This window comes from Colossoma macropomum, unplaced genomic scaffold (assembly GCF_904425465.1).
Source record: "Colossoma macropomum unplaced genomic scaffold, Colossoma_macropomum, whole genome shotgun sequence".
Classification (NCBI taxonomy): domain Eukaryota; kingdom Metazoa; phylum Chordata; class Actinopteri; order Characiformes; family Serrasalmidae; genus Colossoma; species Colossoma macropomum.
Window position 1 is genome coordinate 7,304,745 of NW_023494802.1, and position 16,742 is coordinate 7,321,486.

Consider the following 16,742-nt stretch of genomic DNA (forward strand, 5'->3'; position numbering starts at 1 on the left):
GTGGTGCGCTGGGACCATTGAAAAGTAGGGTAAAGGAGGACAAACAAAGTGTGCAGAGAAACAGATGTAATTGTAGAACAACAAAGTGCACCTATATGGTAAGTGGAGCTGATAAAATGGACAGTGAGTGTCAAAACAAGGAAATGGTTTTAATGTTACAAATGTATAAAGTAACTATCAACAATTTGAAGAAAATAAGAGTAGCCAGAGTGCAGAACATATACATTTGTAGAAATATGTTTTACAAATTCATTTTCATAACAAGCTTCTTTGTTTTTGGAGAAGGCCATGAGTTTTACATACTGCCTGGCACAAATGTGCCACATGGGACAGAGCTGTAGGATAATGTGACCCTGTAGACCTATAGAAACAAGGCAAATATTGCTTGTTGTGTTAGCTGATGTTGGCTGGCAAAATTGGTGTAATCATTTGTTACAAATCAAATGATTACACTGCAGTGAGAACCAGCCTTAACAGTTCTAAGCAGTGCACATGCATCTGTTTTGAGGGGTGGTGCTTAGAACACTGAAAAGGGACTATATTCATTTAGTAGTTGAGTTTTGCAACATTTAGCTTTAGACAACCTCCACCAAAATCTATGACTGCTCCTTTAAAGGAATGGTTTGGTGAAAAATCTACTTAACACAATTATCTACATACTTCAGATGTAGTCCATCAGCCAAGATATGTGTGGTGCCTGAAAACGTATCTAACAAACACTTGAAGATACCCTAATCTTTTCTAAAAAACACATCCTCAAAACTTTTTTCAACTCACTCAAAAAGCATCCAGCTCTTCATTAAGGTCATGCAGATGATACTTTAGGAGTTACTGTAAACTACAACAATGAACAAACACAACAACTGTGAAAAAAATGTGAATGTAACCTGTAGCATCCATATGTCTGTGTGATGCACATGCACAAAAACACAAATCAGATTTACACACAACACCCCTGTTGTCTAAAACAGCTGTCCCCAGCGTTCAGCTACTCAGTTAATGCTACACACTGCTAACCACATAAATGTCTGCTTGACCTTAAAGAAGACCGTGGTTTGAGAGGGTTGAGAAAAGTTTTGTGGATGTATTTAAGGAAAAGTTTTGGGTGTCTGTTGACTTCTTTTTTTTTTTTTTAAATACGTTAGCCTTGTAGCTCCAGTGCTAAACTAAAATGTAAGTGAAAAATTTGATTTGATTGTAAATTTGAATGTAAATTTTCTGCCAAACCATTTAATTAACCCCTTAAATGACCCACTGGCAGGCCCAGCGTTTATTACACACTTCTGTAACCTAAGAATAGATCAGCCAGTTTGCATTGAAGTCCCTGTAGTTACTGGATAATAAGCTTTAGTATGTAACAACGATGGTATTTTAAAGGGTTAAGGCACGATTTGGTAGTAGATGTTTAAAAGTACAAGGTATGTTAAGATCATAGTGGACCCCAAAATTACAACTCCTCCAACTCCGCTGCAGAAGATCACCAAGGTCCCAAACATGGACATCTGAAAGGTCTGGAGGTCTGAAAAGAGAGATAGAATACAAATGTTGCACAGCACTGAAGCCATTTGATTATGCTCTTCAGTTGGTTCCTATATTGGATTCAAGAACAGAATAGTTAAATCTGTCCTGCAAGTGATGTGACTCACTTTGCTTTTCACTGTAGAAGATTCGGACAGTCTCACTGTTCGACTCCACATTAAAAAAAAACATTTCATTATGACAGGAAAAGGTTTGTGTTTCAGGTGAATAAATGAGCTCAGTAGAGGAACAGCTTTGTTCACAGCTTTCTTTTCCTGATGTATTTGACAACCTACACCGAACACAAGCCCTGGAGGGAATAAAGAACCAATATGAGTAAAATAACCGAATTTATATTTTAATGAGATGTCCTACTGGTCTGATCTTCCAGACAAGGCTAGAGTCTTTAGTAAAACTGCTCTGGTAATAGACATTCTACTATGAAGTCTCACACACAGTGGCTAGGATGGGGTTTAATCTGTGTCTAGACAGCCAGAACACAAGGCTCTTGGGTTTTTAATTCTTACCCATATTCAAGGCAGGGATACAGGGCCTCATTGCAGTGCTTGCCTTTGAAATCTGGATTGCATATACATCGATTACATTCACAGTGCCCATGATCACTGCATATACTCCTATTTCCTGTATGGCACTCATCTGCAATGGTAGGACATTCACAGGCAGGCCCTTCATAGTTTGGGTGACATTCACAAGTGCCACAGTTACATCGCCCATTTCCTGCAGAGGCCAAAAGAAGGCTCAAGTCAATAGATGTGCTAACAAATGTATAAAATAACCATATTATCAAAGGTTTGTGGGCATCTGCTCATCCAGTGTTCCTTCAAAAATCAGAGGTTGATTATTTATGGGAAAACCAAAATTCCTTACTTTGTTTGATGTACTATATAAACATGATTAAAGTTTCAAAATGTACCCCTTGCTCCACCGTTCACACATTCCATAGATGGAAACTCAGCAGCAAAACAGCCTAGTTTGAAGTAATTGTTTTGGCGATGTCACAAAAACCAAGACATATATCCGCCTATCCAGCCTACAGAAATTTACCCCACTCATGTTGAAGTTATAAGGCGTGTTTCTGTCCAGGCTGCTTTTTGAATGAGAACAAGAACAGGGAAGCCAATCAAAATAGAGGTCATTTGCATATATTTGTTTTAAAGGCACAGTAACAAGTACAGCCTGTTTAATTCTAAAGGATTAAGAGAGGATGGAAATTGTCATTCAAAATGATTTATGGCTGCTTTTGGTACAAAAACCCACACAAAGGTCATAACTGGACCTCGGGGGGAAAACAAAATACAAGAAAAATGGATGAGGGGCCTTTAATAGGGAATATGCACACCTTATTAATTAGAGGATTGGGCTTCACGGCCCAGTGCTGGGGGACGTTATATCTCTCTGTATGACTATTCAGTACCTGAATTCGCTGATTAAAGGGATTTGGATACTTTTGGAGATACGTAGAAAGTAAATGGATCCTAATTCTTGGGCAATATCACGAAAGACTTACTATAAAAAAATGAAGATACAGCAGTAAATCATTGTAAATCCTGCTGAACCTTTTGTTTTTGGGGCTGAGCCCTTCCCTACCTCCACAGATGAGGTTTTTGTGGTAATTGCAGCTGGTGTCATCACACTGGCAGTGCTGGCCTCGGTAGTGACTGCGGCAAATGCATTGACCACATAGGCAGCTCCCATGACCGCTGCAAATTTGTGTGCTGTTATTGTGTGTGCATGCAGCATCCATGGTCAATATGGAGTCTGCATTCTGCTGCTTCTCACACTCGCACGTCTGACCAATGTAGCCTTCATCACAGCTGCAAACAAAATGCACAAATACTACTTACACGTGCAAAGACAATTCAGAAGAATACTCTTAAAAATTAAGGTGCCAAAAGGGTTCTTTGGAGTGGTGCCATAGAAGAACCACACTGGGTTTACTAAAGAACCTTTCAGTGTTCTTTTTTTAAGGAATATATATCTCTATCTGTCATATATACAACATACAGTAACACACTTATAATTGACCATGTGCTAATAATGACTGACGCTCTCATTCTTACAGAGATGGAAAAACTTTGACAGAAGTCCTCTAAACAAAACTGCAGTTAGAGCGATGGCAGTAAATTAGTATTAATTATAATTATTACACTAAAATGATGAAAAGGCGTTACTGAGGAATGTATAATGCCTGACATAAGCTGTCCTGGTCATCTGAACCAATCTTACTCCTGAAACTGAAAAAGTTTTGGAATAATCTGTGTGGAAGACAACACTTCTGAGGTAAGTTTAACTTTATTTGGCTAAGTGTATTTTCAAAAATCAATTTGATATGATGTCTAACGATAAAGAACATTCCAGAAAAGGGTTGAGATCAGTTAGCTAAATTGTTAGCTTAGCTGCTGACATTGTTTCATTAAAGTTTGCTCAAAAGCCTTGTGTAAAATGTGAAGAGTCCTTCTCAGCATCTCAAATTGCTCTAACTAGCTCAAGTGTAAGCTTTAGCATTAGCTCCTCTAAAGGTGCAGCGTCTGTCACTAAAACCCCTTCTTGATTACACATAAAAACCTGCTGCTTTAACGTCAAGTGCCTAAATGTTTTCCCTGGTTTAATTAATGTTAACAAGTTTCCAAAATCCAGTTTTTGTTCACTAAAATTGGCCTATATTCACATTTTGTGAGTTAAAGGTGCAGTGTGTAAGATTTAGTGCAATCTAGTGGTGAGGTTGCAGATTGCAACCGACTGAAAACTCCTGCCTCACCCCTCCTTTTCCAAGCATGATGTAGAACCTAAGGTGGGCACCATGTTTTTGCTTTTTTGATGACAAGGATTCACCCTGCTTTGCTTTTTCTTGTGCTGAATAATAAGTATGATCCTTCATTTGTCAGAAGTTGTTTTTTTCAGACTTCTTACAACACAAAAAGGTTGGCCAGCCCAGGCAACAACCACTGATTCTTCTTCTTTTTGCATCTTCCAACCAGTGCTACAGCACCACCAACTTTAAGCTGCTGCTTTAATGTAAAAATGTGAAAGGTACCCTCTAGAGCCAGCGTTTGGTTTGTCTAATAGTCTATGGTCTAATAAGGCCAATGCCCCAGGAAAGGTTTTGAAATTGCCACAAAATCCAACACATTTAAGTACAGTATATCCGCTTATTCAGTCTGTAGCAGTTTTGCCCCATCCATTAATGCTGAAGTTACAAGGGATGTTTCAGCCCAGACTTCTTTTTGAACAAAACACAATACAGGGTATCCAGTCAAATCAGAGGTCATTTACATATATCAGTCGAAAGGTACAATAACAAATCAGGGAATTACAACTGTTTTTGTTATAATATAATAAACTAAATAAAATACAAGAAAATATGGGTATCAGGGTATAGGGCCTTTAAAAGATGATTCAGCATTACTCTAAAGAACCTTTCTTGCACCTTTACTTTTAACTGTGTACAATTTGTCTCTTGTGCACTTCCACAATAGACATATTGTTAAACAAATACCAGCTTCCGCCTCAGATCATTTAGCAATTTCTGCGTACAGTTACACAAGAGGAAATGTCTGAAATGTAACCATTCTGAAAACCGTGAGCCAAGGTTTAGATGGGGACCTGCCTGCAGATGCCACATGTGTATGTTCCATTGCCATGACATTCCGTTGACTGCTTCTCTGTGTCGCTGCAATCGCAATCGCAGATTGTCTCCACCGTCACGGAAAGCTCTTCATTAAGGCCTTGAGGTTTGATAATGAAGGACTGGATGTCGGAGAAACATACTGAACTGCTCACCGTGACGGTGAAATTAATCTGCAAGAGAAAAGCAAACGTTCAGAATACTGTAAGTACTTGACAGTTTGAAAACTGGTTAACATTCATTTTTATTTTTACACCACTACCTACAGTTGGCTAGTTTGGATACCCTGGTCAGATTATATATTTTGTTGATTTTCTGAGTGAAAGTAAGTTAACACATCCTCTACAAGAACACACTTCTGCACATTTTAATGCACAATTACTGTTTATTTGCTGAATTTAACATATTGGGGGGAAAATAAAACAAAATGCAAAAATTATGGCACATTTTATATTTTATGTTAAATTTTCCCCTCAATTTATTTAACTAGGTACTGAATAAATACAGCAAATAAAAAATTGTGCTGCACTAAAACTAGCAGTCAAAAATCATTGAAGCCTGAGCCTAACAACAGTGACTAAATGCATTCATCTGAAAGTGATGAATCAGCAGCATTGATTTTGGAATGTCCAGTAAAGTATGAATTTTTGCCCTTTTTAAAACCTAAAACCCCAAAACAAAGCTTAGTGTGTTGTTTGTATTGTCTAGATTCTACCGTGTAAATATGTGGGTGTACAAAATAACAAAAATATCATGTCATATTCAAATGCGAGGTCAGAGATTTACACCTTTTTTTTACCTGCTGAGCGAAGCCTACGTTTCTGCACTCTCCTCGTCTCTGGCCATGAGTATTGGTGCCATCGCTGCAGTGTGAGCTGTAGGAGATGTCCAGTCCTGCTGGAGCTTTGTGATGCTCCAGTATCAGCTTAGAAACCAAATCCTGTGAATATTGTAGTTTTCTTTGAAGGCTTTCTTCAAGCTAGTAAACCAAGGTGCAAAATACAGGGGGCCTGGTGGTGGTGCCGAGGGGGGGGGGCTGACTAACCTCTTGGACCCCCTGAATGTCTCAAAATAAAATTGTGGGGGGTCTCCGAAAATAAACTTATTATGACATTTTCACGGATGTTGTTCATCAGGTAAAAACAGGTCCTCAAATACAAATTCAGTGAAAGGTCACTGTTTAGCTGCTTAACCCACAATCGGCGAGCTTCTCTCTTCGGTATTCTTAACTAACTAGAGATGCAGCACTAGTCTGCCTCAGGGTGGTGCTGTAGCAAATTAATTTACCCAAGTTGGTCCTTCATAGCTTAGCAACTGTAACTATGCCCAGGATACCTTTGAGAAAATGTACAATATGCCATAACATATTTGCAAATCTGAAATCTGAAAATAGCATTTCCAAAAGACAAGTTGTTAAACTAAACATTTTGTTGCCGTTGAAGCTAGCACCAGTGCTGCTATGGCGAGTGAGTTAGCAGCTAGCCAGTGCTGGAGCAGCCAGCCAACATTTCACACACTTTATCAAACCATGATTTCATAACTCCAGGTTAGTTTCTAAATACATGATTTGAAGGCAAATTTCAGTGATCTTTCAAAAATTCTGCATAATTGAGTTGTTGAGTGTTTTTTTAGTGGTGATGATAGGAACCAGGGGTCAGCAATAAAAACGATCTCCCAGGCATCAGATAGCGTATTTATAACCACTTCATGTAATAATTTTCTGTAAGGTAGCATTTAGAGGGATTAAATGCTTCGGACGTCTGACTCCCCTCACCACAACTGACCAATTCTGACTCATTCTGAGCATTTAACATCAGATCACTATGAATGACACTGTTTACATCTTCATATACAAATGTTGAAAATTTGGAAGAATTGTATTTGAAGGGTCAAGAAAAAACTGTTCGCAGGCCTACTATTTTAAAACCCCGATTTTATTTTCACAGTATGCTGGTTTACTTACATTGTAGGCATCAGAGATGAGCTGTAAAACATTACTGGAGTCATCCTCCAAAATGCCCACCACTGACTGGGGAATTAATTCACTGACTGCCTACAAGGTCAATGCATTTAAAAGTGTGAGAATACAGCAGAGAATATAGATGTAAACGTTTTTGCAAAAAAAGTTCCACATAAATAAATGAAGACAATGACCTGATAGCTCTCAACAACTTTCTCAGTAATCGCAAATATTATTTTTATATGGTTCTTAGCAAGGACCTCGGAAAGATGGGCAATCGAAGGGTAGTCCTAAAAAACAGCATGATGGGAACACATGTAAACAACATGACTGTCACTGAAAATCATTCAATAAATGTTATAAAACGGTTATACAGACTGCTATATCCACATAAAAGGGTATTTTTGTGTGTCTTACGTAGACTGTGGCCTTTTCGTAGAATCCCATACTATTTAAGTGGCATTTTCCATCATTTGGCCTGACAATACCAGCGAGCCTGCCATCTCCAGCCATGTGGAAGAGATCATCAGAGAGGTACACCAGGATACGGGTCACGTTGCCCCACCCGATTTCTTTCTGAAGAGAGCAGCAAACTGAAGATCATTCAAATGCAGCAAAACTCATTTTGATTTGTATTTGGAAACTAAAAGGAGACACTTATTTACTATCACAGTCTTTTATTTATCAGTCATTTTGTTGTTTTCTCACAACAATTGTATTGGCCTTCTCATCTGTATTTTATATTTTACAAAGTTTTACTCATTTATTTAAGTCTTTTTCTTTCTTCTAGATTTTGTTTCTGGTCCCTCTTATAAGCATTTGTTTAAAAAAAAAAGAATTAGGTTGTCTCGACAAAGCAACCTCCTGGGACACCATAGCAGTGGCCAAGCAATACCTTAGCAACCACCTGGGATATCATACCAACTGGCTAGCAATACCTTAGCAACCACCAGGCATAGCATACCAACTGGCTAGCAACACCTTAGCAACCACCTGGGATAGCTTAGCAAAAGCCTAGCGAAACCTTAGTAACCTGGGATACAACAGCAATGGCCTACAAACACCTTAGCAATAACCTGGGATGACACAGAAATGACCTAGCAACAACCTAAAAACCACCTAGTTATTATATTAACACAATTAAGTTATCAAAAACAATCAACAGCTACCCACAACTGTTTTAACTTTTAAAGTGTATTTAGTTGTTTTTTTCAAGACAACCTAAAGTGTTTTCACAAACTTTCCCTATCTAGTTATATTATCATCATCCAACATCCTTTTACAGTTACCTCACATACAGCAACCTGCATTACTCCGTCAAAGCCAGACTCAGGCAGGTCCTCGTTTGTGGAGATTTTTTGCTTGCTGACCTCTGTCTCAAATTCCTCCATGTTGTCAGTGAGCTTTAGAACATGCTGGAAGCTGAACGATGGCTGACACTGGTTCAGGGGGCAAGGATTGGCCAATTTTTTTGGATTTATGTTAACGTAGGGACTTTCACGCTTGTCCACAAAAGCTCCAAAACCTGCACGTAGGAAAGGTAGTTAGTTACATTACTGGGTGACAAAACACACTATTTAACATCATCATTTCACTATAAATCGTCTGCTCTCTCTGGGTGAGTTCAAGACTATAATTGCCCATCAGGTTGTTAAAAATTTTCTATAGTACACATGAAAGAACTTTCAGCACTGTGAGAAGGTCAGATACCACCCTTCATTTGTTTAATTTCCAGTTGAAATAATAAATACAACTTATTCATGATTCAGGAGAATTCAAACTACTAAAATATACACAGAACACCACCAAACACCACTTAAAGCTTTCATCTTTGAGAGACAGCAGAAAATCTAGCTCAGCCATTGCTTCAGATCTGACAAAGAAACAGCTGATGTTCCCAGAACAATGGACTGGCCACCCAGGCGTCCAGACCTCAACATCACTGAATATGTTTGGATCGTGAGAAGCAGAACCAACTTCTAAGACTGAACTTTGGAGGTGTTGAAAAATATCCCTGCAGATTTAATTGAAAAACTGAAAGCAAGTCTTCTGAAATGAATGGATGCTGCAAAAAAAGAAAAAAAAATTAACACATTAAATACTGAAAAAAAAAGATATTTAGTTGTTGAGGCTTCTGAGGCTAATTTTCTGTTAAATACATGCTTTTTTCCCCCCGACATCGAAATATGATGAACTTATCCTTAAAAGCCAGTTTGAGTGGAAATTACAGTACTGAACATCCATGAGACTAAAAAAGGACTAGACAATTAAAACAAAAGTTGGTTAAAAGCTTACAGAAGGACAGTGAAATGCAGCCCATACAAACACTGGTTCAAAACATACAAATAGCGAAACAGTAATATTAAAATACAGTAAATCCAATCAAAAAAAGAGTTAGATAGGTTTTATATAAGGATATGAATGTTAAATCATTCAGCACACGCACCAATCCTCACAGCTTGGGTGAAGTTCTTCAAAGTAGAGACGACATTACGGCCCAGTGACTTCACATTCTCCAAATCATCTCTCATGGAAAATGAAAGATCCATAAGGTAGTACAGGTCAATAGGGTAGCCCTCAGCTCTTTTGAACACCACCTCAAACGTGTGGGGAACTCCTTCAAAACAATGCAAATATCAGTCTATCAATAAACAGTACATATAGATCACATCACATAGACAAATACATTTTGTTTTCTTTTGACAGTGGAAATGTTACACTATGTTATAACATGTTATAAACTTGTTTGGCAGTGTAATTGGTTTAAAGAGCAAAACCTCATTTTTGAACTTTTTGATGTAGTATAGAAATTATATACTATTGTATAAAGTAGTTTGACTTAAGTTTCAAAATGTACCATTTACTTTCTATTCTTATGCAAAGCAATAGCAATAGCAATGCGAAAACAGTCAAATAGAATTTTTAATTTAACGTTGTAGTGATGTCACAAAAACCAACACATCTGCATATATCCACATTTTCAGCCTGCAGCATTTTAGCCCTGCCTATTCATGCGCACCAACTCTGAGCTTGAGATGGAGCTTCTGTGGTCGAAGCTGGACCACGTTGTCCAAACTGCTGCCCAGCTTTGTGTCAGTGATGCTCTGGACGTTAGGCTTGGGGTCAATGATCGCTGAGCAGTTCCTTCTCCTCAGACCCTCTGCAGTGTCACAACGCTTAGAGTCTGGCTCTCCTGGACTCAGAAAACCCTTCAACCACACACACACATTCATCACTGCAGTTGTCATGTTTAAGTAGTATTCTGACAGGAGAAAACTAGCATTGTAAATAAAATGATGTACAGTACTGTGCAAAAGTCAGAGATTACTCATCATTGATTTAACAAAAAAATTACACAAAAGCTTCAACAACTAAGTATTATGTCAGATCTTTCAGTATTTTGTGTGCCCGCTCTTTACCTATTTAACAGCTTCTAGTCTGTTAAGGAGACTTGCTTTCAGTTTTTCAAAGAAATCTGCAGGACCTTTTTCACACCTCCTTGTATTTTCTGCTTCTCATGATTCAGTAATTCCAATTACAAATTTATCAGCAGTCCATAAAACCTTATTCCACATCAAAGATGTCCAGTTTCAGTGTTCTAGTGCAAATGTCCTTCTTTTTGTCTATTTCTTTTTTTCAGTAATGGCTTCTTGACAGCTACACATCCTTTCAGCCCCATAGCTTTGAGAAATAGCTGTTGATTTTTTCAGATCTGAATCAAGAGTGGAGCTTGATTTTCTCCTCTCTTTCAAAGATGAAAGCTTTAAGTACTGTTTATCTGACAGATTTGGTGGTCTACCACGTCTTGTAGGGTTGTAAGGAGACCCGTTTTCTCTGTATCTTTTTTTTTTATTATTTCCAGGTTTGCAAACTCCATTTTTTTCAGTTATTTGCCTTTGGTTTTCCCCTTCATTATGCAAGTGGATTATCTTACATCTCCTCAGAACCATCTCTTTTAGACATTTTAAATGCACATGAATAGGAAATGTGTGAGGCAGCTGAGGTGAGTTTGGGTAGTTGTTTGAGTAAATGCCTGTGTCTCATTGAAGAGGAACATGTCAGTGAGAGCTTTGGGAGCAGCTTTTGTTGGGAGGTTGTAGCTGTAACTTGCTGCTTTTAAGGTGGACGAATGGGAGAGTTAAAGTGGCAGAAGGTGCACAAAAATAAAAAGTGGACAAATTAAATACTGACTGATTCATTAAATCTCGAGTTGGAGGATTTGGCCTAATGTTCTGTGAAATATATGTTTAGCTCTATATAAAGGGTACAAATCTTGATGTGTCGAGGTACATTAAAAGCATTTTACTTCTCCAGTAAAGTCACTGTTTAGGAAATTGATTTGTTGGCATAATATTTTAAATCTTCATGATGACACCAGAAAAACTGTACAGACAATTTTGGAATGTTCAACTGCTCACCTTCTGCTTACACCAAGCACAGCTGGCATGCTGCACACACTCTGAGCAGGTAGGATTGGACTGGCACTGACCTACAGTGCCTGGAAACAGAAGATGTTTGGGAAGTCAAAATCATGTTAGAAGAATAATGTTTAGGAACACAAAATGGAGTTAGAACTGAAGTTCAACAGGAGGACCATGCCTGAAGCCCCTCCCCTTTCAACCTATCCTAAGAATTTCCTGTTGTTTCCTGTGATGAAGCTTTCAAACCCCACCTCCATCCTGTCTAATCCCTGTTCCTCAGTTCTATCTGTGAGTCCTACCTCTATTCATCTAGATGGGGGTCCAGCCTTCTAGCTTAAAGAAGAACCTGCCCAGAACTTAGAGTTCTCAGGGTTCTCTCCACTTCATCATCATACAGTCTCATCTCAAACTACACTATATGTTGAAGGCATGGTCCAAACTCGCAAACTGCAAATCATCAATTATTGGTAACACTTTATAATAACAGGCCCTAATAAGCAGCACCTTAATATTCATCTAAGAGTTTTTAGTTAGTTACATCATGGTTAGTTATATCATGGTTATATATGCATTAACAGAAGTGAATTATTAACCATTTACTCAGAGACACAGATAATGAATAATTATTTTGAATTGTAGAAATCTAATCATTAATTATAGTTTGTTATTAATGACCATTTGATTAAAACTCAAAAATTCTATAACTTGAAATATTAAACATGTAGCTTATCTTAATAAACATGAGCATTTTGTCTATGTCCTGTTTTAAGTGATTACATAGTTATTACATGCTAGTTTAACTGTGATACATAAAGGTGATGGGTAGGCTATCTGATCAGCACGCAGTCTACTTGAATGTAGCTACCATGTGATCTACAAATAGTGCAACAATTTTTGAAACTGTGTCACTTTTTCAGCCATCCATATGGTGTATGTTGATGGCAGCCGTCTCTGTCTCTCCAGAACTGGAGCTGCCCAGGGGTGTGTTTAGGGTCTGGCTCTTGGGCTATAGCCACATGCTTTTTCTGTAGTCTTATTTACTGCCAAAATATTTTGTATGTGAATTATGGGCTCATATAAGCACTGAATCTTCAGGGTAATTGTATCACCGAAACAACCCTGTCTAAGCCACTAGATTTAGTGCCTTTTGAGACCCTTTTTACTTAGTGACTTTATTTATAGAAAACAAATCTCGCAAGGGGGAAAACAAGAAATATACATCTTTTGTAGGACTGTTGGTATTTATTCTCATGCATGCTGCCCATTTTCTTTATTGAGTGTTCCATAGTTTACCATTGCGTGCTCATTGTGTTAGGCTACTGTATGATTTTCTGACATGGGTTACAAAGTTACTTAGTTAGTACCCAATTTTAGATGGAGAGATGAGTCGGTCTTCACCATAGGTTATTACAGTACAACAGTTATCAAACACATTGGATATTTTAATGATATATTGACCATCAAACCGGAAATGTCGCTGGTTTTCATTTCAGAAATCTGGTCACCTTACTGTATAGTGCAATATTTTCGGATTCTGCAATTTTGTAGTGCTGTCTGAAAAATTCAGATCCAGTGCACTCAAACAATCCCACAATGCACCGCAATAAGTGTACGACTGATGTACACAGCCAGACAGGGGATACCCATAACGCACTGCATTATTTGGTTTGAAGATGCAGCTTCTCTGAGGAGGATTACCGAGCCCAGCTACAATGGCAGTGTCTTCACAGAGCTCTATTCAGACCTGTTACAGATGCAAATAAGCTCTTCTCAGGTCTGCCGTCAAATTCAGCAGTTATATTGCACTGGTAGTGTTTATGCCAGTGTGTATACAGTGTATATAGGGTATACAGTACAGGGTATAAAGATCAGGAAACCATTTTGTACACAGCACTGAAGTAGAACCATGGTGTAACGCCTTTCTTTTTTTCTTGCTAGCCGTGTAGCCTTTAGCATACTAATAAGCCAGCTAGCAGAGGAAAGTGATGAAGTTGTTTGTGCAGTCATGTATAGGTGGAGTAGTTTGTACCTTAAAGCCCAGCAAATTAAATGTTATGGTTTTGAAATGTTAATGATTTAAAAGTAGTTTATTGCTTTGGCTTATAAATAGCTTTGTCTGCCATTATTTTCGGTTTGAAAAGGGAAATGTGTCAGGTCACCATGATTTCTGGGCAAGTTCTGCTGCTGAAGTCGACACTGGTGTTCGCTCGCTCTCTCGCCCCTCAGAAGGCTAAGCTAACATCCCGTCACTTCAGCTAATAAAGTAATAGAACTGCCCTTAAGATGGTGCTGGGGATTCCCTCTGTCCTTTTTCAGCAGGGACTTTTAACATTTATAGTTATACTTGTGAGGTTCTACAAGCCCTGCATCAGCTTTTGACAGCATCAGCTGTTTTTGTTACACCCAAGAGAATAAGCCAAGAGCCACAGTGGTGAGGAAAAACTCCCTAAGAGTAAAAAGGAAGAAACTTTCACAGGAAGCACGATTCAAAAGGGGATCACATCCTCCACTGGGGGATGATGAATAGTGAAACGATAGGACAACTCATTAACTATCAATAACAAACACTTAGAAAAGGAATACATTGCTAAATAAAGCGGCCTCTTGTTATAAAGTGTTACTGTACTGGGTGAAAAACTACTGAGGTACTGAGGGACTACAGCAGAACTTCTTAAGATATCCAGCATCTGTCATCAGTTATCAGCTTGTTAGCTGATTCCATTATTCTCTTTTTGAAGCAAATCATATGCTCTCATGAACAAATCATAATTAGTAACAAAAGGAATCAGTAACTAAATGCTAATGACTAACATGTAAAAAGATTAAATTCTTTTATCACAGATATATTTGAATAGCAGTAAAAATAGTATCATCTAAATATTAGATTGAGGATTTGACTTACCCCTAAGAACAAAACAAAACATGAAGACAGCCAAAGATATCTTCTGTCTCAACATTGTCCAGAAACAGAGTGAGTTTAGAGCTCAGCTAATTCAGCTGTGAAAAGAAAATATTAATTTAATGTCTGGAAAAAAGGTTTAAAAGAGTGACTCCTCATAGAGGTCTGGAGCTGCACAAAAAAAGCATGCGATTAAATATTTTGTACAATCAAAGATGGAAACTGTGGTGCATTGAAAGCAACTTCATGATATGGTAGAATGGGCACTGATCAGGCACACCCAGCAATGACCGTCCTTTATGAGTGGCTGAACATGGTCTACGATTTTCTTCATTTTACTCAGGCAGGAAGAAACAAAGAAAAAAATGCAAGAAGCACAAAGAAAATGAATAAAAATGCATTTCTTATAAAGGTAATATATTGAAATGTAGTTTGAATTATTAGGTAGGCTGATTATTTTCACAGCTGTCTGGGGGTTTCAGTTCTCTTACACTCAAGAAGCAGTGGGCTGTTCATGGTGTTCCACATCACTGATAACTCAGTGGGCACTGCATGCAGTGAACTTTACTTTTTTGCTCGAAGGTTATTTCACAGTAAATATATCATACACAGTACTGTGCAGAGGTCCACCATTTATTTATTTAATTTACAGTCAAAACAGCTGTTAAGTACAAGTTATCAACTTCTTAGTGTCAGAAAAAAACAGAAAATATTAATTGAATAGAAAATTAGTCAGAAGACTCAAACAATGTCAAAATCTTCAGTATTTATTGCCTTTATTACAGTTTCCAGTCTTTTTGTGAGGCTTTCAGTTTTTCGAAGAAATCTGCAAGGATGTTTTCCACTCCTTCAAAGTTCAGTCTTAGAAGTCAGTTGCATTTTCTGCTTCTCACAGTCCAAGTAATCCCAAACACATTCGGTGATGTTGAGGTCTGGACTCCGGGGTGGTCAGAACAACAACTTCTGTTTGATTTGAAAACCTTTTTTTCTTTTCAGTCAGTAAGGGCTTCTTGACAGCTACACATCCTTTCAGACTCATAGTGCTGAGTTGTCTTCTCACAGTGGAAGGATGGACAGAAACACCTGTGAATTTTTTTAGATCTGAAGCAGAAGTGGAGCCTGATTTTCTCCTCTTTCTTAAAGATGAAAGTTTTTAGTACTGTTAGTATGGATGGGGACAGTTTAGGTGGTCTTCCAGGTGAGTCTTACGAGTCCCATTTTCTAAATGGTTTTTTAATACGTTTTATAACAGTTTCAATCACAACTCTGTTTTCAAAAAAGTTTGGATGTTGTGCAAAATGTGAATAAAAACCAAATGCAATAATATGCAAATCATTTAAACCATATATTTAATCGAAAATAATGCAAAGACAACATACTGAATGTTGAAACTGAGAATTTTTATTATTGTTTGAAAAGTGTATGACCATTGGAATTTGAAATCTGGGACAGAGGCATGTTTACCACTGTGTTTCATCACCTCTTCTTTTAACAGCACTGTAAGTGATTGGGAACTGAGGAGTCCAGTTGCTGTAGTTTTCCTGCTTGATATAAGATTTCAGCTGCTCAACAGTTCAAGGTCTCCTTTGTCGTAGTTTTCGTTTCATAATGCACAAAATGTTTTTAATAGGAGACAGGTCTAGACTGCAGGCAGGCCAGTGTAGCATCCAAACTCTTACTATAGACCCATGCCACTGTAATATGTCTTGCTAAAATAATCAGGGCCTTCCCTAAAAAAGACGTCGTCTGGATGTATATTGTCCTATGTATATTGTTCAGCATTAATTGTGCCTTCACAGATGTGCAGGTCACCCATACCATGTGCCCTAATGCACCCCTATACCATCATGGATGCTGACTTTTGAACTGTGTGCTGATAACCAGCTTGGTGGTCTTTAGCCTGGAGGAACTGGGATCCATGATTTCCAAAAAGAATTTTCAAATTTTGATTCGTTGGACCACAGGACACTTTTCCACTTCACCACAGTCCATCTTAAATGAGTTTGGGCCCATAGAAAGCAGCAGCGTTTCTGGATCCTGTTTGTATATGGTTTCTTCTTTGCATGGTAGAATTTTAACTTCCATTGTTGGATGCAGTGATGAACTGTGTTCACAGACAGTGGTTTTCAGAGGTTTTTCTGAGCCCATTCAGTGATTTCCACTACGTAATCATGTCTGTTTTTAATGCAGTGCCGTCTGAAGGCCCAAAGATCATGGCTAACCAATGTTGGTTTTCGGCCTTGTACCATGCATTTAAAGATTTCTCTGAATTCTCTGAATCAGTTTCAACATTTGATC

At 38.1% G+C, this 16,742-nt stretch overlaps 1 protein-coding gene across 1 annotated transcript; it reads right to left on the minus strand.

The window, feature by feature from the left end:
• Positions 1-1,310: 1,310 nt before the first annotated feature.
• Positions 1,311-14,663, minus strand: LOC118822416 (integrin beta-7-like). The gene is made up of 14 exons (XM_036591457.1): positions 14,448-14,663; positions 11,543-11,622; positions 10,144-10,333; positions 9,571-9,741; positions 8,414-8,649; positions 7,542-7,700; positions 7,319-7,414; positions 7,128-7,217; positions 5,964-6,104; positions 5,147-5,337; positions 3,127-3,353; positions 2,046-2,256; positions 1,647-1,828; positions 1,311-1,519 (listed from the first exon to the last, which is right to left on the minus strand). The coding sequence occupies exons 1-14, from the start codon at positions 14,500-14,502 to the stop codon at positions 1,380-1,382; spliced, it is 2,169 nt and encodes a 722-aa protein (XP_036447350.1). The 5' UTR covers positions 14,503-14,663; the 3' UTR covers positions 1,311-1,379.
• Positions 14,664-16,742: the final 2,079 nt, after the last annotated feature.

What these genes read in the sequence shown, in the direction of transcription:
- LOC118822416 (XM_036591457.1), bottom strand. Translation starts at nt 14,502, where the DNA reads ATGTTGAGACAGAAGATATCTTTGGCTGTCTTCATGTTTTGTTTTGTT. An exon ending in AAGTTGTTGAGAGCTATCAG is followed by an intron (nt 7,218 to 7,318) that starts GTCATTGTCTTC and finishes TTGACCTTGTAG; the next exon opens with GCAGTCAGTGAATTAATTCC. An exon ending in TACACATGTGGCATCTGCAG is followed by an intron (nt 3,354 to 5,146) that starts GCAGGTCCCCAT and finishes TTTTGTTTGCAG; the next exon opens with CTGTGATGAAGGCTACATTG.